The sequence below is a fragment of the Rhinoraja longicauda genome, chromosome 14, assembly GCF_053455715.1.
Source record: "Rhinoraja longicauda isolate Sanriku21f chromosome 14, sRhiLon1.1, whole genome shotgun sequence".
Classification (NCBI taxonomy): Eukaryota; Metazoa; Chordata; class Chondrichthyes; order Rajiformes; family Arhynchobatidae; genus Rhinoraja; species Rhinoraja longicauda.
The window spans coordinates 15405288-15430408 of NC_135966.1; the positions used below are offsets into that span (position 1 = coordinate 15405288).

Below are 25121 nucleotides of genomic sequence, written 5' to 3' on the forward strand. Positions count from 1 at the left end.
CACAATTTAAAAAAAGACGGGTATAATCCAAGAGTGAAGAACAAATGCATATATGTGCACTGTGTTTATATTTAAAAAACCCAGTATCGCCGCATAAAAAGTGCGGTGTTTTCATATAGTCATTTGGAAGAAAACCTGTGCTTCTATTTTGTGGGTGTTCTGTTGCTTTTTTTCCTCATCGCTCCTCCTATATTGCTTTTTTTGTTGTTGCCAGAGCTGGCGCTACGTTTTCTGTGCAGAATAGATGCGAAGCAGCTAAGAAGATCCCCATACCCATAGATCCGTAGCACATCGTGGATGTGATCAGAATGCATCCAAGTAGGGAACAGATCAAGACAGGGGGAAAAAAATATACGCGTAGATAAATAATTATTTACAGCGTTTACAGAGACACCCATTCTTCACCGAACCCACGCTCAAGTTATTTAAAGGGATTTCCCCCTCCCCAGCTGTCTTCTATGATAAAATGAGCAGTTCTGCCGGTTGCTGTGCAAGCCCTTTGATCTGGTTACCTTCTTCGGATCTGAGACGGGTCTATGCAGAGCTGCAGAGCGAGCTGTCCACTATAAAATCTAATGCAACATATGCTGGAATGATCCACTGCCGCTGATTTGGGATTCAAGGAATATAGAAAGAAGCTCCAGTCCTCGAAAGCTAGTTGACAGTGTAGTTACCATAGCGACGGCATTATCACCATCATTTGAACTTAATAGAACTGGAAATCACAAGGACGATGTGGTAGGTGTTGGGTGGTATCCGCGGGAGCCTGAGACTGCGCCCGGCCGGCTACATGGCAAACATTGGCAACGAACCGCTGTTCTCAACGAATGACGGTAAGTGCATCGGGTTGGATTAATAATCAAAGTGGGATTTTGATGATATTTGCTGGTGGTTGCGGTGACAGGTTTAAGCAGCAATACAGTATTACGCCGCTTCCGGTTCCGAGCGGTGTTTCCCTATGCAAACATCCAAATGCCATGGACACTTACGCAAGGTCTCTTGCTCAGCCGTGCAACTCGAGGCGATTTGCAGTCCACTTTGTCACAACTCTGCCTCCCAACTCAGCAGCGCTCGCTCTCACTGCAGCCGAGCGCGGGCGTGCATTTCAACGATGAGGCTTGGTGCTATCCATTTTGCCATGCTAGTCGTCGGGGTGTCGTTCGCCTGCTACTCCCCGAGCTTAGATTCCTTGCAGGACCAAACGTACCGTTCAGCGGTGGTGATCGAAGGCAAGGTGCAGTCTGTCCCAGATAATGCCACCGAGCCCTACAGTGTTAATGTCAAAGTGTTGGACGTGTGGCCAGTCAATAGCGGGGGGCTGGAGAAGGACCAGCTCATCACTATCGGGGATTTCGGATCAGAAGCACCATGCATCAAAGTGAAGAAGAACCAGAAATACATCTTTTTCATGGACCCAACAGACGAACCGTTAGTATTTAAGACATCATTTGCTCCATTAGACACAGGCAGAAATAACCTTAAAAAAGATGTTGGGAAGCTCTTGTGTGAGGACTGCGGTAAGTTTTTTTTTCTCTCCCTCTGTCACATATTTTGGTGATGCGTATTGAAATCGTTTTTTTTACTTCGCACCAGGACTGTTTTAATTGCATCTAAAGTAGTTGCAGGTTGTGTCAACCTTCAACGCAAGGGAAATCATTATCTTTTTCATTGATAATAGAATGAGATGCAGTTGGGAGCTCCGTGTTGCTGGGGCGGGTTCGTCGTGACTATGAGCGTGTTGATATCGCATTAATGTAATGACTGCATGAAAACTTTAGCACAATTTCTCCAGTGGATTTTGACTCCTGCCCTTTAATGTCTTGAGAACTGCGGCGCGTTGCAATGACTTCGTGCGAATAGCTGTTTTAAAAAGTATCAAGAAATGGTGCTTCAGCCTTAAAAATAAGCAACACTAGGATTTGTTAAGTTTTGAACCGTATGGTTTTGTTTTCCTGATACCTTGGTGGAAGAACGCTATTCAGCTGTGAACTGCGAAGCCTTTTGGATGGGCTCAATAGACAACTGTATCTATTGTTTATCATTATGCAGGTGGGTGGGTCAAGAGCGTTAACTCGACTGTGAGCATTTCAGTGTAGCACATCAGCGTCCGGATTAATTTAGCAGTTGGTGCTGGGAAAAACAACCATCAGCGATTGGACAAGGGCGGGAAAAAAAAACCTGGTGCAGTTTTCCTTTATGGATTTTGTATGGTGCGGTCTTCATGGAGATTTCAGGGATGTTTTGTTGCATTCTGTTGTACTTTAAAGGCGTATTCGGGACAGTAATGTGATTAATTTACATCGAAGATGATGGGAGTCTTACTTTCTTAACAGGCTGTTTTATTAGTATCCTTTCTATTGGTTCTAGGAACTATTTACCTTGCATTATGTTGATATTAACATTTTGTAATGTTGCTCAAAATATCCTTTCCAGTTGTGTTCTGTGACAATATCACAGAAACTAAAAAGTAACAAAATGGAGTAGATATTCAGATTGACCTAAATGGCTGTCTCCAAGGTTGGCTGTAAAGCCAATCACTGTATTCCATTGCCAACATTACTTGGTGTACACACGGCGCAAAGTGAATAGAATTAATACCCTTGGAATAAGCTGTACTGCTCTATTGTATCACACGCCACATTAATTATCTCTAAATCACATCATCATGTACAGGTGACCCATTTTGAGGGTATACATGAATAATAATATGTAATGGCCGAGGGCTATGGGATGTAACTTCATTGGTCTAACCATAACACCTCTCTGCTTCTGTACCCTTTTTGTATGTAACCTTTTTAATGCAACATTCATGTTGATCGTTTACAGTGCCCACCATTATGCTTGGTTCAAAGACCCATCATTTATTTATTTGTCTCTGTACTCCACAATTTGAGATTTGTAATAGAAAAAGTACACATGGTTAAAGTGCACATTGTCAGATTTCAATAAAGGCAATTTTTATACATTTTAATTTCACCATGTAGAAATTACAGCAGTGTTTATACATAGTTCCCCCCCATTTCAGAGCACCATAATGTTTGGGACACAGCAATGTCATGTAAATGAAAGTAGTCATGTTTAGTATTTTGTTGCTTATCCTTTGCATGCAATGCCTGCTTGAAGTCTGCGATTCATGGACGTCACCAGTTGCTGGGTGTCTTCTCTGGTGATGTTCTGCCAGGCCTGTATTACAGCCCTCTAGCTTATGCTTGTTTTGGGGGCTAGTCCCCTTCGGCATATAAAAGGCATGCTCAATTGGGTTCAGATCGGGTAATTGACTTGGCCACTCAGGAATTGACCATTTTTAGCTTTGAAAAGCTCATTTGTTGCTTTCAGTTTGTTTGGGATCATTGTCTTGCTGTTAAAATGAACTTCTGGTCAATTGGTTTTGAGGCATTTGTTTGAACTTGAGCAGATAAGATGTGTCTATACACTTCAGAATTCATTATGCTACTGCCATCAGCAGTTGTATCATCAATGAAGATAAGTGAGCCAGTACCTTCAGCAGCCATACATGCCCAGGTCATAACACCCCCACCACCGTGTTTCACAGATGAGGTGGTATGCTTTGGATCTTGGGCAGTTCCTTCTCTCCTCCATACTTTGTTCTTGCCATCACTCTGATATAAGTTAATCTTCGTCTCATCTGTCCATAAGACCTTTTTCCAGAACTGTGGTTGCTCTTTTAAGTACTTCTTGGCAAACCGTAACCTGGCCATCCTATTTTTGTAGCTAACTAGTGGTTTACATCTTGCAGTGTAGCCTCTGCATTTCTGTTCATGAAGTGTTCGGCGGACAGTGATCATTGACAAATCCACACCTGACTCCTGAAGAGTGTTTTTGATCAGTCGGACAGGTGTTTGGGTGTTTTTCTTTATTATAGAGAGCATTCTTCTGTCATCAGCTGTGGAGGTCTTCCTTGGCCTGCCTGTCCCTCTGCGATTAGTCAGCTCACCAGTGCTCTCTTTCTTCTTAATGATGTTCCAAACAGTTAATTTTGGTAAGCCTAAGGTTTCGATGATGTCTCTAACAGTTTTATTCTTGTTTCTCAGTCTCATAATGGCTTCTTTGACTTTCATTGGAACAACTTTGGCCCTCGTGTTGACAAAGAGCAATAAAAGTTTCCAACGGTGATGGAAAGACTGAGGGAAAGACTAGGTGCTGAGAGCTCTCTTATACCTGCATTAAGGAGGCAATTAAACCCACCTGAGCAATTACAAATGCATGTGAAGGCTTGTGTCCCAAACATAATGGTGCCCTGAAATTGGGGGGGACTATGTATAAACACGGCTGTAATTTCTACGTGATGAAACCAAAATGGATAAAAATATCCTTTAATAAAATCTGACAATATGCACTTTTGCCACATGTGATTTTTTTTCTATTACAAATCTCAAATTGTGGAGTACAGAGGTAAATAAATAAACGATGGGTCTTTGTCCCAAACATTATGGAGGGCACTGTCCTTGTGCATCCCTTTTCTCCTCTATCCAATTCAGATTTTCACCTCCCAAGGCAGGCATGGCCAGTTTACTCATCCAACCGTTATGTGCTGCCTCATGCTGAGCTATATTGGAATTAATTGGCCGATGGTTTGGCCATCAAGTTTATTAATGTCTTGTAATTTATCCTTGCCTCTCACTGCATTAACTATGATCCCCAAATAGTTGTCATGTGTTTTGCAATTGATATCAGGCTATGCAGACATTAAATAGTGGTCCCTGGCACTGATCCTTTGAGATTACATACATTGCTCCATCAATCTGTGTGAGGGATTACTGTTTTGGTATGTTCATTGTCCACATGCTTTGACCCTCCATGCTCTGCCCTCACTTCATGAGTCTCCTACACAATACTGTATCCAAAAACATTTTACCATCTAACTTCATATTTTCATTCTCTAGATATTTTCTTTTGCATACGATTCCACTATCTTTCCTGGCATTGCAATTGATAGTCAATAGTCTAAGGATTCAGACTGTTCCCTTTATTTGTTAATGCCTATTTTAATGTGTACAGAATATTACAGTGAATGTAACAATGTTTTAGACTAATTGATGAGGAAATCTACCATACCATTGTGAGTGAACTTTATCTGAAAATCAGGTTAAAATGGTTAAAATATCATGGTATGTGGGTTTTTTTTGGCACTGGGCTATTGGTATTGGCCAGATTTAAATTTAAAGGCTTTTTTTTTGTTTTTCATCTGCCTTATTAAAGTTTAGGCTCCTGTGAATAGGCAATAAAACCTCTGATCGTGGCACAAGGACTTCATAGTGGAAATTAGAGGCAAAGAAATGGATATTTTCACATTGAGCAATATTGCCAGCTTTCTTCATAAATGCTCATTTTTCAGGAAAAGAATTTCTAATTCAAAGAAAAACATTGACTTTTTGTAAAAATGGGGTCAAAAGGTTTAATTTATAAATTAGTTTTCATTATTAGTTCATTGTACATCACTGTAATTTGAAAGTAAATCTCTAAGGATTGTTTCTCTGGATGATCTAGTGTGCAGCATGATATTGCGACGTGAGATATAACATTTTTTATTTACTTGCAGTGTTGGCTGACTGTACAGATAGCAAGTCAAAATATAGTTTCGCATTCCAATTGAGGCTGAAATCAAATGTACTAAACAGCATTAAATGTACAAAAAGAATGTTCTGGCTTCAGCTGTTTTGTGGAAAATGATAGTGTGTAAATTGTGCATTATTTTCTGACTAGTTTAAGCTATTAGGTGAGAAAGTCATGCATGCCACCTACGCTCATGGTGCATGAAACATTTGGTTGTTCAAAAGAGTTGCGGTGAAATGTGGTAACAAAGCTGAGGTGTTCATGAAGTTCTAAAGTTTGAGTAAAAAGTCTTGTGAACAAAGGAATTCTTCTCCATTTGTGGTTCTGAATGCTCTCTGCAGTGGCAACTGTAGGTTGTGTTCTGCATCTGAAGTTCAAATTCTGTTGTCTACATGCACAATGCCTATTTACTGAAATTGAACTGAATTTTAGGACTAGCATGTGCAGCATGTTTGAATATGCTGGCTTGGGCTAAAATTCCAAGAAACAGAAATACTATAATCTATACATAATTTCTATTCTTGCGCCTTTTTATTGAATAGCTTTAAAAAAAATTGAATTGCATATTGAATAGCTGACAATTTTTTCATGGGTCTGAACTGCAAAACAACATAATATAATTTTATTTTTCAAGGCTTTCTCCAATCTTTTTACAGGTTTAAGTTTGACTGTGTGATGTCTGCAACTGACTTTTGAGCAAATAGCTATCAATGCAATTCCATTTAAAATTGCTACAATTGACACTGCCTCTGGGTGGTGAAATCTTATTTCGTGTTGGTGTGGGTAATAGTACATTGTCGCCGGCAGAAGAGTTATTCTTATTGACAATGCCTCACGCAATTTCTTAAAAGATCTTCTTAATAAAAACAGTGTAAAGATATTTCCTGAAGGGGACAAAATACCATGAATGTCTTCTAACCAGAAGCTCTGCTCTCTGGGAGGCTGAGTTCTGGGTAATTGATTCACACCCCAACACTTATTCTAGGTCACGGTCACCTACATATTTCTAAAGCAATAAATTAGAAATAGCAATTCAAATGGCACAATAAAGATATTGAGCACAAGTGCAGATGATTCTTTGAATTTAGTTTTGGAGTAACAGCAATTTATTGTTCATACAATTGGTGATAAATGTTTTAGATGTTGATTTTCAATATCCACAATGCAACATGAAAGTAGGTAACCCAAAATGAATTGAAAGGCAAACCAAAACTCGAACTGGAGATATCCCTGGGGCCATGTGCTAAATGAAGCTTAAAGCAGGAGGGGAAAATCAACCCATTCTTTTCCCACATTTCCATGTTGTAGAAGTTGTGTGACATTACAAAGTTTAAATGGATCATATGATATGATATGATCATTGGTGTTGCTCTTTTATTGGGGAATTTTGGCCTGAATTATTGTTTTTATTGCCATTTGTTCACATTATTGTTCAATTTAAAAAAAAGTTATTGTTCAAACTGCAGTCACAAAAAAGTTACAATAACTGAGTATTTTGCTGAAAATACTTGAACGATATGATCCATTCTGAGATTCAATTGCAGGAATATGCACTCATCTTTTGAGATATAAAGTAACAACTCCAATAATATTCAACACATTTTTCCTTTTAAAACATTGAGATCTCTGACTGTAACTCAGTTTACTGATGCTATCTCCAATGTGTCAATGTTAGTTATCTTCAGAACATATTGTGGAGTGCCAGTGAGAATATTTTGCTCATTATAAATGGAGGTGCCACATTTACAGTGCCCTCCATAATGTTTGGGACAAAGACCCGTCATTTATTTATTTGCCTCTGTACTCCACAAACATGATGGTGCCCTGAAATGGGGGACTATGTATAAACACCTGTAATTTCTAAATGGTGAAACCAAAATGTGTAAAAATGGCCTTTATTAAAATCTGACGATGTGCACTTTAACCACATGTGATTTTTTTTTTTCTATTACAAATCTCAAATTGTGGAGTACAGAAGCAAATAAATAAATGATAGGCGTTTGTCCATAACATTATGGAGGGCACTGTATCTACTCAAACCAAATTTAAAGCAATTCAATAGATTTTAATGAATAGCAATGATCACAATCAATACACCAGGTCTGAGTAATGTTGTTGTAATATAGTTAAAAGGCATGGTTATCCCTAGGAAGTACACAGTGCTGTCAGTTTGCTTCTACGGATTTAAGTATTACAGTTCTATTAGCGGTCATTGACTGACTAGTTTAAAATAAAACTGGTCGGTTGAGGTGCTGTGTCAAGTGGAAGGAGATTTCTATCGGTGAGACAAACTATTGGAAACACATATTTTAAGACACTTTGAGCATGTCCTTCACTCAAGTAGCCGTGTCACCAAGGGTATATTAATTGTATTTGAAAATGTTATTGAAGAATAATGCCTGGACATTTAGTCTTGCATGGTTAGAGGTTGCTTTTTCATAGTTTTAATCATTTTCACGTCACCTTAAGGCATTTAGTCATCTCATGTACAGGAAGAGAATAGTCACATGAATGATTACCTGAAAGTAATATGCAGTATATTTTTGTATCTTTAACAGTGATGGTACACAAATGCACCAGAAATTAAAGTACTTAATATTTGTTTGCACTGCTGAATTCAACATATCATTTTATTTTGGGACTTCCATTTAAAGATTAAATCCTCCTTGTGGCTGGGCTGTTTCATTTATCACTGTCTAATAAATATTTGGCATGATGCAGACTTCTGTGTCTACAACCTCTGCATATCCTATTTCCCAGCCTACATATTAAGTGGATTGTGCCATAAAGCACGGCACAGGTCAGAATCATAACTTTCCATCGCGTTAGGGAAGTAATGGTACAATAGACATTGATTCCAACATTTGCTGTATAATTTATTCATTTTAAACTATATATTTAATATATTTTTGCTTGGCCTTAAAGCATGAAAATGAATGAAATGCTATGAACTACTGTGACGGTACTATTGTAAAGAGTTGAACCAATATTATCTTCCTTACAATTCAGTTGTTTGCTGAACTAGGCTAGGTTGCTGAGTAATTTCCCATGCCTACTGCTTTAAAAAGAATCCCGAGAATACTACCTCTTCATAATTAACAATTGGAGTGTTATTTCTGGGCTGAGGAGGCAATTTTGTATTTCAAATTGCAAGGAATAATTTTTGTTGTTGACGGGTTGTGAGCAAAGTAACTTTCTGCAGTGAACGTATTGCTTTCCTGATTACAGTGCCTTGACTGTTGTGTAACTGTGAGAAATGTGGAGAGGGTTATATTGGAGACAAGCAGAATAAAAGATCAGAAGATATTTCTTTGCTATGCTGCTTTGAATGAGACCAAAACCGAGGATTCAGATGCCAGTGAAAATCTTGTAAGAAAGTATTTTGCATTCACACCCTCCCTCAAGGCTGTTTTGAAGATATGTCTGTGGTAGAGGGTATAGCAGATTATTTGCATCAGAACTGCATTGCAGCAGTGCACATACTCTCTGTTTTAAAACCCTTCGCTCTTGAGTCTTTCCAGATAACTTTTTTTGATCAGTGAGCGCTGCCTGTATATAAAAGTAAGACAAACCTTGCATTTTGCTGCTTGATCTATGGACTATTGCTACAGAGACGTGCTGATCTAATTCTGTATATTGGCGAGAATTCCGCAGGTGCATGGATCAATTGGTAGAACAAATGTGGCTTTGTTGCCTGACACAGCAATTTCTTCAATTTCATTAATCAAAAATGCTTTTATTCATTAAAAGTCAATTTAGTGTGTAATACCAATTATCCTATCATACATATTAATACACATTAGCCACAAACTGTCATGGAACCTTTTATCATGCAACTGTTCAACATGATATGCCTGGTGACTCAGAATTATTTATCAATTGGTGATAAAGGGCATCTCGAGGAGTTTGGTCTAAAGCAGCATGCACACAAGAAATATAATGAAGCCCGTGGAACGGGTTATTGATATTCTGAAGATTCATATCTGATGCCCGGTAGAACTTTGCAGTGCAGTCCTGTTAAAATGTGCATAATTATTGTAAGTTGTGACTGTGCAAATGCAATGCTACCCCTGAAACGGAATATTCTTTTCCTCTTTGTCACATGAAACTTAAACAGCAACGAATCAGTAGAATAAGCATGGAATGCAGCGATAGTCTGAAAAGTTACATACAATGTAGTTGAGTATTCATTCTAAAAACTGAGACCCAAGTATCATTTCTGTCCTATGCATTATTTCCCTGACCCATCAATAACAGCTTCATAAAGATGATTATTTCCAGAGATCTTTGGAACGTGCCTCCTTATTAGGAAAGCCTAAATATGATTTGTGAATATCATCTTGGATGTCTGTAATACCCTCAATTCTTTAATTGTCCACAATAAGATTGCACAAAATATTTAGCTGAGATCCCAAACCTATTCCAGCGAATTGGTGTTGGTCTAATACTGTCACATGTATTGTGATACAGTGGAAAAATGTGTTTTGCTTGCTATGCAGTCAAATTGTGGCATACACGAGTCCAATCATACACAAGTACAACAGGTAGTGCAAACAGAAGAAACAACCAGAGTACAGAATAAGGTGCTACAGCATTGCAGTGTTGCAGCCATAGAGAAAGTGCAGATCAAAAAGAAAAAGAGCAATGAAATAGTTTGGAAGATCGGGACTACATCCTTCGCCAATAAGAGGTCAGTTCAGTAGTTTGATAACGGTGGAGAAGAAGCTGTTTCTGAACTTGTGGTGTTTTCAACCTGTTAGTGACTTCTGCCCAACAGGTGAGGAGAGAAGAAGGAATGACTGGGTGTGAGTGGCCCTTGATTATATTGGCTCCTTTTCTGAGGCATGGTGAAGTGTAGATGGTGTTGCGGGGGGGGGGGGGGGGGCATGGTCGTGTGGAGGCTACTTTGAGTGATGAACTGGGCTACATCCACAACTCTGCAATTTCTTGCGGTCTTGAGCAGAGAGTTATCAAACCAAGTTGTGATGCATCCCGAAAGGATGCTTTCTCCAGGGCATCTATGGAAATTGCTGAGCCATTGGAGATATGCCTATTTCCAAAGTCTTCTGAGGAAGTAGAGGCATTGGTGTGCTTGCTTGGTTGTAGCATCCATGTGGTTGGACCAGGATAAATTGGTGGTATTTACGCCCTGGAACTTGAGATCTCAGCTCTGTCCACTTTAGCACCGTTGATGCAGACTAAGACATGTACTACCACCCCTCTAAAACATACTTTTGATTACCTGATTCAACACTGGCTTGTGCAGATTAAAGTAAAATATTAATTTGGAATAATAAGACCTATTGACATAATATTCTGGTTATGTATATTTCCAAAATAGATTCAGAAGTGGATGGAAGTTGGACATAACCAGTGCAGTTTCATTAAATTATTTTGTCATGTTATATCCCTCTTTATAACAATCAATGCACAAATTATCTTGATAAACTTTTACATATTTTCTGGGGTTTTTTCAGATGGCCCGCTTCAGTAAATTAACAATAAAAACATTACTTTTAGAACATTTATCCTGAGAAATATTTTGTTGTTTTTTTCTAAAATTAAGTCCATGGAAAAAAAGAAACAAAAATCCTACCAGAACAAGTTTTGCTGGAAATGGCACTTTGGTATATTTTGTTGTATTTTTCAAAAAACGAAAGTGCCTTTTACATTTTAACGATGAAGTTTTTATGGGTACTACTCCATTATTTGGCATATAATGTTGGAGACTGAACTTCTCCGATATCAACCTTTGCCAATATATCTCCAGAGAGCATTTTATTCAGACTCTTATCTACCCCATAGTCAAAGAATGATACAGTGTAGAAACCAGGCCTTTCGGTCCAACTCGTAGGTCCTGCCCTTGTTCGACGTCCCAAAATGCACCACCTCACACTTCCCTATATTAACTTTACACTGAAGATACCAGCAGAGAGAAGGTGAATGATGGTGAGGAAAGGAAGGAAGCTTGGAGTACAGGAGACCCCGGGGGTTGTACCTCTTGAAAACGGGTTCATCCTCTTGGAAGCTGTCGGGACAGAAGCCACTGCCAGGCTGAATGACGGACAGGTCTGCGAGGCAAAATGTGGCACTGAAGCAAAGCCGAAGAGACCATTGTCAGGCAGAGCCATGGTAGTAGGGGACTCCATCATGAGAGGTCCTGATGGGTTTCTGCGGCAACATGTGGGATTCAAGGATAGTGTGTTGCCTCCTTGGTGCCGGGATCCAGGACGTCATGGACCGATTGCAGAGCATCCTCAAGGGTGAAGGTGAGCAGCCGGAAGTAGTAGTGCATGTCAGCACAAACGATGTCGGGAAGAAGAGGAAAGAGATTTAGCAGCGTGACTTTAGAGAGCTTGGAAGAAGGCTGTAAAGCAGGACCTCCAGGGTGGCTATCTCCGGTTTGCTTCCAGTTCCTCATGCTGGTGAGGGCAGGAACAGGGAGATAGGGGATCTGAATGTATGGCTGAGGAGCTAGTGCAGGGGGCAGGGATTTAGATTCTTAGACCACTGGGATCTGTTTTGGGGTAATGGTGAATTGTACAAAAGGGATGGGTTGCACTTCAACAGGCACTGCAACAGGCATTCTGGCAGACAGGTTTGCCACTGGTACATGGGTGGGTTTAAACTAAATAGTGGGCGGGGGAGAGACAAATGGGATAGATAAGGATGGAGTTGAAGGGAAAGAGCGTACAGGAAAAGTTAAGAAAGACCCCAGAATTAATGGGACAGAAAGCTCACGAAGGAGTAGGAGAATTTGGCCAAGTGAAATAGGAATCGATGTGAAAGGTGAGGTGAGTAATGGATTAAAAGTATATATGAATGCGCAAAGTATAAAAGTAAAGTGGATGAGCTTGAAGCTCAGTTAGAGATTGGTAGGTATGACATTGTAGGGATTACAGAGACATGGCTGCAGGAGGATCGGGACTGGGAACCGAATATTCAAGGTTATACGTCCTATAGAAAGGACAGGCAGGTGGGCAGAGGAGGTGGGGTAGCTCTGTTGGTGAGGGATGAAATTCAGTCCCTTGCCAGGGGTGACATAGGGACTAACGATGTAGAGTCGCTGTGGATAGAATTGAAGAATTGTAAAGGTAGGAAGATACTAATGGGAGTTATCTACAGGCCCCCAAACAATAGCCTGGATATAGGGTGTAAGTTGCAGCAGGAGTTAAAACTGGCATGTAACAAAGGTAATGCCACTGTGGTTATGGGAGATTTCAATATGCAGGTAGATTGGGAAAATCAGGTTGATTCTGAACCCCAAGAAAGGGAGTTTGTAGAGTGCCTCCGAGATGGATTCTTAGAGCAGCTTGTGCTGGAACCTGCCAGAGACAAGGCAATTCTGGATTTAGTGTTGTCCAATGAACCAGTTTTAATAAGGGAACTCGAGGTAAAGGAACCACTTGGTGGTAGTGACCATAATATGATCAGTTTTAATCTGCAATTTGAGAGGGAGAAGGTTAAATCAGAAGTGTCAGTGTTGCAGTTGAACAAAGGAGACTATGAAGGCATGAGAGAGGAGCTGACCAAGGTCGACCGGAAAAGGATCTTAGCAGGAATGACGGTGGAACAGCAATGGCAGGAATTTCTGGGCATAATCCAAAAGATGCAGGATCATTTAATTCCAAAGAGGAAGAAAGATTCTAAGGGGAGCAAGAGGCAACTGTGGCTGACAAGGGAAGTTAGGGATGGAATAAAACTAAAAAAAAAGATGTATAACATAGCAAAGAGTAGCGGGATGCCAGAGGATTGCAGAACTTTCAAAGGACAACAGAAGGAAACAAAAAGGGCAAGACGGCTGAAAAAATGAAGTACGAGGGTAGGCTGGCCAAGAATATAAAGAAGGATAGTAAAACGCTTCTTTAGGTATGTTAAGAGAAAAAGAATAGTAAAGACAAATGTGGGTCCCTTGAAGGCAGAAACAAGGAAATGGCAGAAAAGTTGAACAGGTACTCCGGATCTGTCTTCACGAAGGAAGACACAAACAATCTCCCAGGTGTACTAGAGGATGGAAGATCTAGGGAGACAGAGAAACTGAAATAAATTTGCATTAGGCGAGAAATAGTATTGGGTCGACGGATGGAACTGAAGGCTGTTAAATCCCTAGGGCCTGATGGTCTGCATCCCAGGGTACTCAAGGAGATGGCTCTAGAAATCGTGGACACATTGGTGACCATTTTCCAATCTTCTATAGATTCAGGATCAGTTCCTGTGGATTGGAGGGTAGCTAATGTTATCCCACTTTTCAAGAAAGGAGCGAGAGAGAGAAAACAGGGAATTATAGACCAGTTAGCCTGACATCGGTGGTGGGGAAGTTGCTGGAGTCAATTATTAAAGAGGTAATAACGGGACATTTGGATAGCAGGAAAAGGATTGGTCCAAGTCAGCATGGATTTATGAAGGGGAAATCCTGCTTGACTAATCTTCTGGAATTTTTTGAGGATGTGACAAGTCAAATGGATAAAGGAGAGCCAGTGGATGCAGTGTATCTGGACTTTCAGAAAGCCTTTGATAAGGTCCCACACAGGAGATTGGTGGACAAAATTAGAGCACATGGTATTGGGGGTAGGGTATTGACATAGATAGAGAATTGGTTGGCAGACATGAAGCGAAGAGTAGGAATAAATGGGTTCTTTTCAGAATGGCAGGCAGTGGCGAGTGGAGTGTCGCAAGGCTCGGTGCTGGGGCCGCAACTATTTACAAAAAAATTAACGATTTGGATGATGGAATTAGAAGTAACACTAGCAAGTTTGCAGGTGACACAAAGCTGGGTGGCAGTGTGAACTGCAAAGAGGATGTTAGGAGGTTGCAGGGTGACTTGGGCTGGTTGAGTGAGTGGGCAGATGCTTGGCAGATGAAGTAATATGTAGATTCTGTTTGTGAACATTAGCTCTGCTTTTAACACCATTGTGCCAGAGCTACTTCACTACAAATTCTCCCAGCTGACTGTACCTGAACCCCTCTGTCAGTGGATGATCAACTTCCTGACGGACAGGAAGCAGCATGTGAGGCTGGGAAAGCACTTCTCGGACCTGCAGACCCTCAGCATAGGAGCACCGCAAGGCTGTGTACTCTCCCCTCTCCTTTTCTCTCTCTACACCAACGATTGCACCTCCACAGACTCCTCTGTCAAGCTCCCTAAGATTGCGGATGACACCACCCTGATTGGACTGATCCAGGATGTGGAGGAATCTGCCTACAGATGGGAAGTGACACAGCTGGTGTCCTGGTGCCATCGCAACAACCTGGACCTCAATGCTCTCAAGACAGTGGAACTAATTGTAGACTTTCGAAGAGATCCCCCTCCCCTCCCCCCACTCACCATCAACAACACCATAGTCACATCTGTGGAGTCATTTAAGTTCCTTGGAACCATCATCTCCAGGGACCTTAAATGGGGGGCCACCTTCGACTCCACAGTCAAAAAGGCCCAACAGAGGATGTACTTCCTGCGGCTACTGAAGAAACACAATCTGCCACAGGCAATGATGGTCCAATTCTATACTGTTATCATTGAGTCCATCCTCACCTTCTCCATCATGGTCTGGTTTGGCTCAGCCACCAAGCACGACATCCGGAGGCTGCAATGGATCATTCGCACAGCTGAGAAGGTTGTTGGCTGCAACCTTCCCCCCATTGACGAACTGTACACTGCAAGGGCCAGGAAGCGAGCGGGCAAGATCATCTCTGACCCCTCTCACCCTGGCCACAAACTCTTCGAAGCACTCCCTTCTGGATGGCAACTCCGGTCTGTCAAAACAGCCACAGCCAGACATAAAAACAGCTTTTTTCCACGAGTGATAGTTGTACTCAATACCAAAGTCTGTAGTCTCTTTTTTGCTCTGGTTTATTTTCACCCACATTTTTAGACCATAATTGTGTATCCATATTGTTTTGATGTGTTTATGCTTCATTCTTAATTGTTAACTGTGTTTGTGTTGTCGTTTGTGTGCGGAGCACCAAGGCACATTCTTTGTATATGCATACTTGGCCAATAAACTTATTCATAGATGAATGTGGGGTTATCCACTTTGGCGGCAAAAGCAAGGAGGCAGATTATTATCTCAATGGTGTCAGATTAGGTAAAGGAGAAGTGCAACAAGACCTGGGTGTTCTTGTACACCAGTCACTGAAAGTAAGCGTGCAGGTACAGCAGTCAGTGAAGAAAGCTGATGGCATGTTGGCCTTCATAACGAGTGGATTTCAGTAGAGGAGTAAAGAGGCCCTTCTGCAGTTGTAAAGGGCCCTGGTGAGACCACATCTGGAGTATTGTGTGCAGTTTAGGTCTCCTAATTTGCTTAAGGAAGTCCTTGCTCTTGAGGCAGTGCAGCATGGGTTCATGAGGTTAATCCCTGGGATGGCGGGACTGTCACGTGAGGAAAGATTGGAAAGACTGGGCTTGTATTCACAGGAATTTAGAAGGATGAGAGGGGATCTTATGGAGACGAATAAAATTATGAAAGGACTGGACAAGCTAGATGCAGGAAAAATGTTCCCAATGTTGGGGGAGTCCAGAACTAGGGGCTACCGTCTACAAATAAAGGGGAGGCACAGGTTACTGATTGTGGATGATCAGCCATGATCACAATGAATGGCGATGCTGGCTCGAAGGGCGAAATGGCCTCCTCCTGCACCTATTTTCTATGTTTCTATAAATTCCATCTACCATTGCTCTGCCCACCTGGCCAATCGATCCAGATCCTGCTGCAATCGTTCACAACTATCTTAACTATCTGCAAAAGGACTAACTTTTGTATCATCAGCATACTTGCTAATCTTGCCCTGTATGTTCTCATCCAAATCATTGATGTAGATGACAAACAGTAACGGGCCCAGCACGGAACCCTGAGGCACACCACTAGTCACAGGCATCCAGTCTGAGAAGCACTTTCCACCATTACCCTCTGCTTCCTTTCTTGGAGCCAATTTTCTATCCATTCAGCTACCTCTCCTTGGATCCCATACGATCTAACCTTCCAGAGCAGCCTACCATGCGGAACCTTGTCGAATGCCTTACTGAAATCCATGTACTGTATACATCTCCAGCTCTGCTCTCCAGCTCACGTCTTTAAAAAAAATGAATCAGATTTGTGAGACACGACCTCCCAGGTACAAAACCATGCCGACTATCCCTAGTCAGCCCTTGCCCATCCAAATGCCTGTATATCCTATCCCTCTTGAGATGATTGCCAGGATAGTATATGAAAGCACAACAAAGGTCCTGTTACATTGATGTAGCTATATCTTATCCACACCATCCCACCAATTTAACCGTGCAAGTAGTCAAAGGTGTTTAAAAAAAAATGTTTATTAGTGAAGTAGGTGGATGTGAACATTCTTCTTAATGGAGAATAATTTGGTTTTGATTATTTATTACAGAAGGAATGTTCAGCATTTTGGTGTGATCTAGGAGTTGTAGGTTTGGGTTAAAGATCAGTTGATCTTATTCAAATCTGTGGAGTTTCAATGAGAGCTTTGAAGTGTATTAGATCAGAAAGAAAGGGGATGTAAACATGTTGATAGTACAAATATTCATGTTACTCATGCTGAATTAAGTATGATACGAGATATTTGTAAAATGCTGAGTTATACTACACTAAAGGGTAATCCTTTATACTACACTGAAGAGTTCCTCCGCAACTCTCTGGTCAACTCATCCCTTCCCACGCAAACCACCCCCTTCCCAGGTACTATCCCCTGCAACTGCAGGAGATGCAACACCTATCTCTTTATCTCCCCCCTCGACTCCATCCAAGGACCCTGACTGACTTTTCAGGTGAGGCAGAGGTTCACTTGCACTTCCTCCATCCTCATCTACTGTATCCGCAGCTCCAGGTGTCAATGTACCTCCAGATATTTGCGTATTTACAAAAAATGTTGCTTGAATTATACTTCAGATTTTGCTTAAACTAAACAACGAAGATTGTGTTTGAATTAATTAAGGATATGCTACACTCTAACCTGAATACAAGCTGATGAATTTGGTATTTGCTTTGATCCAACACTCGAGTTTGTCCCTGGAAATGTGTTTCTTATTCTATTTCCAGTGAGAAATCTTGATTGAGTAGTTATTGTTATTTGGCACCATATAGGACAAATCTGGATTGATAGTTCCAAAGTGGGATTTTAAAAGTTGTAGATTGTTGGAAGAACGAATGTTTAAGAGAGAAGTCACGCAGATATTGTTTTGGGCGGACGTACATTGTGAATGGTATGTCTCGGGATTCTGAGGGTATTGGACTAATAGGGCATTTCTGTTTAAAGGTTGATAAACCAGGGATTCCTTTCCCTGAAGAATAGACTGAGAGCTAAACTGACACTTGTCTGTGAACTTATGAAGGTGTGCACTGTGTTAAAGTGGGTGCTTTTCAGCAGTGGTTGGCTCCAGCTGTAGAAACATTTGAAAAGAAACGTACAATAAATATTGGTTTGAGTTTCAGTTGAAGTTTATGATTGGTTTATTTCACTGTGTTTGAAGGATTCCTCTGATATAATACTTTATCATAAGAAGTCAACCATCAAAATTCACATCACAACAGATTTAATGTTGCATTAGGACCATTGTACAGTAAAAAGCTTTGTTTGTGTGATATTTAATCAATACCATGATACTTTGCAGAAATACAGTCAAGCCAAACTGAAGTAAAATGGGTGGAGCAAAGGGGAAGATACCGAGTGCAGAATATATTTCTCAACATTGTGGCATACCATAGACAACATTCCATGTACTCATTGGGGTAAAGGTGAATTGGACAGTCCACGAGCTTATGGAATGACTATTCAAAAGCCCGATAAAAGAGGGGAAGAAACTGCTCCTGAGTCTGATGGTACGTGCTTTCAAGCTTCTGTATCATCTGCCCGACAGAAGCAGGTATGACTGAGGTGGGGCAATCTTTGATTATGTTGGCTGTGTTTCTGAGGCAGCATGGAGTGTCGATGGAGTCAATGATGGGGAGTTTGGGTTGTGTGATGGACTGCGCAACACCCACAACTCTTGAATTCGAGTCAGACAGCAAGGAAACAGGCCCTTCTAGCCCAACCTTCTCATGCCGACCAAGATGTGCCTTCTATGCCAGCTCGTTCCATCTCTGTATGGAAAACATTGCCCCTCAGGTTCCTATGAAAGACCGTTCATTTAATGGAAACTTGCAAGCTTAAGTTTTGTATGTGTCAAAAGTAGTGGGTTTCAGGAGATGAGTTTAAATTTTTTCTTCAGATGGATAAGGAAAACAACAATGGTCTAAAGCAACATTAAATCTGTTGTGATTTGTGAATTTTGATGGTGACTTCTTATGGTAAAGTATTTTATCAGATGAATCCTTTAATCATATCATTTGTCTTCCGGCATCAAGAAATAGCTTTCTGTTGCCTCTTTTACTTTCGAGGCGAATGCCATTGATTAGTTTGCTTCTACTTGGTTTCAGGCTTATTGTCCAAAATTGTCACCTTCAATTCAAAAATTAGCATTTTCCCAGTCCTCTTTCTTTAAAAAAAAAAAAAATAGCACCTTTTAGTAAACCCATGAATAATTTTGACCTTTCAGTTTGTTAAATTCTTAAGTGTACAGGTCCTCTATGTAAAAAGAAAGCTATCAGCTGAATCCCAAGCCTTCCTCACTCTCTCTGTAATTTGAGCCCAATTCAACTAATCAGCACAAGCATTTTAGTCATAATTTGACTTCTCGCTCTCATAACATTGAGTCCCTGGCCTTCAAATTTAAGAGGGTCTTCTTCCTCTGGGCCACATAATACTTGCCCTATTTTTATTGTAGAATCTACATTTTGCATATTTTGGACTCTGATGTCAATTTTAAGGGAAACATAGGCAAGTTGTGGCTTTCTGTCCCAGAAATGGCCGTAAAACCTTTTCCAAACTATATTTATAAGAAGATAACTGCAGATGCTGGTACAAATCGAAGGTTTTTATTCACAAAATGCTGGAGTAACTCAGCAGGTCAGGCAGCATCTCGGGAGAGAAGGAATGGGTGACGTTTCGGGTCGAGACCCTTCAGTCTGAAGAAGGGTCTCGACCCGAAACGTCACCCATTCCTTCTCTCCCGAGATGCTGCCTGACCTGCTGAGTTACTCCAGCATTTTGTGAATCCAAACTATATTTATTTTCCTTGTTTTCATTGTGCAAAGATTTACTGCCCACCACAGGTGCCATTTCACCCATAAACCCTCCAGGGCTTATCTACATCATTTATTGTCACAGGGCTAAGCATATTACATCGAGTAATATAGCCTAGGTCTCTGTCTCAGATGGGTCGAAGTCAAGAATGGATGGTGACTAATTGATTTCCAAAAGTTAGATCTTTAATTGTTGTGTTAACTCAGGAAAATGTATTTTTTACATAACCGAAAAATAGGAATACTCTGACATTCTACTTGCAGAACGCTCGTTGTAAGGTTGACCAGTGTTGTGATGCTGTGCCCCTCAGGATCTATAAATCTCAAGCCTACGGCATTCCATTGATTCCTTGGTGTCGTACAGTATTAGTATAATCGATCATGGGATACCATTCGCGTGTCTCCTTTGATCACATTCTGATGGATCTGCAATATAATTCATATGCCGATAAGAGCCATGTGGCAGAAGGTCAATTGAAATTTGATTCATTGTACTCCAGATTGCCTGATTCAATCAATTCTTTTGAACAAGAGTTACCCGAGCAAATTCGCCCTGTTTAGATTGTGTTTTAAAATGAACAAAGCTAAATTTGCAAGATTAAGTCCAGCAGATAGATCGAATTCTGTGGTGGTCATGAACTGGATGACCACAGGTGTGAAAGGTTCGAGTTGAGTCATACAGTGGGGAAACAGGCACTTTGGCCAACTTACACACACTTACCAACATGCTCCATCTTCACTTGACCCACCTGCCTGCTTTTGGCTCGTATCCTTTGAAACCTAACTTATCCACGTACCTCTCCAAATATTTCTTAAACGTTGCAAAGCAAAGTTTGCAAATATCCCCAACAGGTCGGGGAAGTAGAAAAAAAACACCAGGCTGGGATGGCACCACCAAGCTCTTGGTTATTCCTGAAGGTAGGGGTGTTTGGAGTTTTAATGTGGAATTGGTATTCATCCAGTTTTTTAACTGATGATGAAACTTCCAGTATCCTCTTTTTAAGAAAAACTGTTAGACTGTTGTTCTTGAGAGAAGTGACCATGGCACTGTGGCCAATTGGGAACCAAATTCTCTAAATAGATGCTGAGATGCTGAAGACATACAGAATGACTAAGCTCACATTTTGGCAAAAGCTCCGGGTAATCGCCATGTATTCAAACCATTACAATTTGCACCACACACAAGATGTAGAATGAGACTCTATGTGCTGCATACCAGGTGTCCTTTCAGAGTCTGTATACTATCTGAAAAATGGACATATTCCAATCTAATTTCTTGGTATTAAAAATCGATTTCATAGTCTTAACTTATGTAGCGCTATTTCTGTGGAAATACAAATTTGACCTAAATTGATAACAAGTTAATATGGGTATTATGAAGTAGTTGCAATATTTTCAATTTTCAGTTTATCAACACAGTTTAAAGATCATGTTTGCCTTAATGGAAGACACTAAATGCACACTCCATCTGAGTTTCAGAAAATGATTACCCAATGCATATGTTACTGTTACCCATTTTGCACAGGAGACCAAAGAGATTCTGCATCTAGACTTTTTGACTTAAAAGGTGGACTAATTTTGGAATCTACAGCCAAGCATGATAATGTCATGACCTTCATTGGAAGATCTAACTCATAGATATATATTACACTGAGAGGGAAATTAAAAAGAAGGGCTGATGTTGGAAATCTGAAATAAAAATAGAAAGTGCAATTGTTGCATTGCATAATCAATGTTAGGCCATTTTTATCAATTGAACTTTGAGTTCATACAAAACAAGCTTATTAAATATTGGAGATTTTTGTGGGTCCTTCAAACTTACATTTTGGCCTCATGGCATAATGATAATGATCTGGAAGCCACTAAAATAATATGTTTTTTAAAGTACTTCAGATATCAAGGAAGTGTTTGACCAAGTGTGGAATTCTGGTGAAACTGAAGTCCATGGGCACTAATGTGGAACACTCCATTTGTTGGTGATGTCTCTCACAAGGATGATGGTGGCTATTGTCTGAGGTCCATCAACCTAGACTCAGGACATCAATGCAAGAGATGTTCCTGCTGCATTGCTATCTCATCAACCGCCTTGATCATTCACTGCCTCATGAATGTGATTGAATAGTTTCCTCTTTGCAGCTCTAACAACTCCGAAGAAGCTTCTCACCATCCAGGACAGAACATTCCTGCTGCATTGCTCTCTCATGAACCACATTGATCATTCATTGCCTCTACCACTACCACCGTGTATACCACTTACAAAATGTATTGCAGGCCACTCTGACTGCAGCTCGCAACCACCGAGATCAACAAAGGCAGCAGGTCCAGGTGAACAAAATCACCTGCAAGTTCACAACCAAGTCGCACGATATTTTGACTTGCAAATATATCTCCAAAACTTTATCGTCACAGCATAAATCCTGGAACTTAATGCCAACCACATTGTTGGAGAATCTTGACCAAAAGGACTGAAATGGTGCTGATGAGCCACTGGCTTGAATCATTTCAGTCCTAACTGAAATGGTTCAAGCCAGTGGCTCATCAGCACCATTTCAAGGGCAGTGAGGATGGGCATTAAATGCTGGCCTTGGCAGTGACATCTAGATCTCAAAAATGAATTGAAAGATATGATCTAGATGCCATTAATTTGATCACCGAGCACTTATTTTCAGCGCCAGATGTGCAGCAAATGTTCAATTACATCAATTTTCTTGCAAAGCCACTTTTCAGCTTTTCTGAAATATACCTACACAGTCCTGGAAACGTTTGGTGTTTGTGAGTTTCGGAAAGGTCTTCACATCACCGCATTCTCCAAGGGAGACTTGGATTACAACAGCAAAAATTTAACTCTCCAGCTTTAGACTTCCCTTGAGTGTGATTTTAGTCAGTTGAAGACAATTCTGTTGAAACGTTTGCAATTGCTAACTGCATACTATTAGTACTTCTATGATCATGGTGCCTGTTGCATTTTCTGAGTGTGGGCTTTGTGCAAATTGTCACAAGTGTCTAATAGGTAGTTGTGGCCCCAATGAATGAGGCACAGAAGCATATTTAACAATGCTCTTTTCCTAGAATCTAGAGGGACATATGCAATGAAGGGCAGGGTACAACTAAGGTGCCCACAAGATGGGAATCTACTCTCTCTATTAGTTTTGGGGTGCACTGCGGTACATTCCAAATGGGCCTTTGTATTGTTTTCATTATAAGCTGGATGCTGTGCATCTTGGCTCCCAGGGAAGCTTGGCCCATGTCTGAGGAAATACAACAAGGGGAGGAGGCTTCACATCAAAACGACCAAGAGGAGATTGAAGAGCTGATGTAGGATCTGCTGAGTATGTGGCTTCTCTTTGCTGGAAGCAATATCTGCGGGTGTTGTCATGAATGATTAAATAGTGGGAAAATTCACCCACACAGATTTCTCAACAGTTTTCCATCAATTTAACATTGAAGTCGGATCTGAAGCCCTTTTGCAGAGTCTATTGTACATTTACCAATGCCCACATAACATAGCAAAAATTGGGGGAAAAAAGTGCTCCCGACACAGATAAATCATTTCTGATGATGCTGATAAAAGATGAAATCGTGCTGGTTGCTCGTGGAATTTGGTCCACAGTAAAAACTTTATATGATTGCCACCACAATGATTCTCAAACAAGGCAACTGCCTTATGCCTGCAAAACTCTCTCTGGTGTCAGTTTTGCAACCTGGATTTGTAGGGAGCATGGAAATGGATTAGCTTGACTAACAGGATTGCTGCCCAGAGGATCCATGAAGGACATGGAATATTTGACCCAGAGCAAATGTGAGTAAGGTGTACTTACAAAGTAGTTTTCTATACTTTATTTTCTGAATCCAAGGGGTTTCTAACCAATTCCACCAATACATTTGCTGAATCAGCCAAGAGAGCACCCATGAAGATCACTGGCTGATTATTTTTAAATGTTATGTCACTGTTTTCCCGTAAAGAGGAGAGCGTGCAGATCCCCATTGTGTATTTGGTTGATCACTGTAAGATTAATATTTAAGTGTACAAGATCATAAGGGGAATAGTTACAGTAAAGACTTTTACCCAGAGTAGGGGAATTAAGTACCAGAGGTATAGGTTTTAGGTGAGGGGGATAGATTTAATAGCGACCTGAGGGGCAACTTTTTCACTCAAAGAATGGTGGGTGTACGGAATGAACTGCCAGAGGAAGGAGTTGAGGCAGGTACTATAACAACATTTAAAAGACATTGGGACAGGTACTTGGATACAGACCTCCCAACCCTTCTGAATTTGGCAGAAAGTTTCCGCTTTCTTATTTAGTTTCCGCTTTCTTATTTCATTTCCGCCATTCCGATTTTGCCTCACATTTTTCCGCAAAACCCATGCCTCGCCGCTCGCCCTGCCTCTTGCTGCTCGCCCTGCCTCTTGGCCCGCCCTGCCTATCGCCTATCGGCGCTAGCCCCGGCCCCTTGCCGCAGAGAGCGAGGCCTGTTGATGTTGAGAGGGGATGGGGGGGGGAGGGGGGTGTGGAGGAAGGGAAGGGGGGGAGTGGGGGTAGGAGGGGGGTGGGGGGAGGTGGGGGAGGTGGGGGAAAGAAGGGGTGGGGGGGTAGAAGGGGGGTTGGAGGGAGTAGGGGTGGGGGGAGTGGGGGAGAGGGGGGTGGGAGTTGGAGGGAGTAGGGGTGGGGAGAGGGGGGTGGGAGTTGGAGGGAGTAGGGCTGGGGAGAGTGGGAGAGAGGGAGGTGGGAGTGGGAGAGAGAGGGGTGGGGGGAGAGGCGGGTGGGAGGACATGGACCTTTGTGATTTCCTGTTAAAGACCACTGGAGAAAGTATGTCTTCAATGAAATTAGGTATGTGCAGTTTTAGATGGAACTCTATCTTCATAACTTAAGGGCCTGTCCCAGTTTGGTGATTTTTAAGGCGACTAGGCTGTCGCGGGGGTGTCACGGGGGTGTCACGGGCATGGTCCTGAGTAGTCTCCAATGAGTCGTAGCTGTTCTTGGGTCGTCGTAGAAATTTCTCTCTACTCTAAATTTTTTTGGCGACAGCTGGCTTGATGCCAATGATCGTAGCTTGTTGGGAGGTCTGATGGATAGGAATGGTTTACAGGAATATGGGCCGAATGTGGGGCGGTGGGACTAGTGTAGACGGGACATCTTTGTTGGCCTTGGGTAATTTGAGGCTCTGACGCAGCAGCGTTACCAGCTGCGCCACTGTGCCACCCCATGTAGGTGTAGGCAGCCTTTCCCCCTTAACCTGAGAAACTACAGATGTTCAAGCTGGAAGCTCTTGGAAGCTCTTGCTGCTAATGAGCCTGCGTCAGACTACTGTGTCCCACACACTAATGCTTAAGATACAGCAGTAGGAATCTTGGTAGGAATGCTGGACCTCCAGAATGTCAATACATCTCTCTGGGGACAATGGGATTGCAAT

General features: G+C 41.4%; 1 protein-coding gene across 4 annotated transcripts in view; it reads left to right on the forward strand.

The window, feature by feature from the left end:
• The first annotated feature begins 306 nt into the window (after positions 1-306).
• The window catches only part of nrg2a (neuregulin 2a), a 468706-nt gene continuing 443891 nt past the window's right edge, over positions 307-25121 (forward strand). For 3 of the 4 annotated variants that reach the window (XM_078411499.1, XM_078411501.1, XM_078411500.1), the window contains exon 1: positions 968-1517. In XM_078411499.1, the coding sequence (XP_078267625.1) occupies positions 1112-1517 (406 nt within the window). In that variant the 5' untranslated portion in view covers positions 968-1111. Of the gene's footprint in view, positions 834-967; positions 1518-25121 lie in introns of those variants that run through there. The other variant, XM_078411502.1, reaches the window with a different exon arrangement.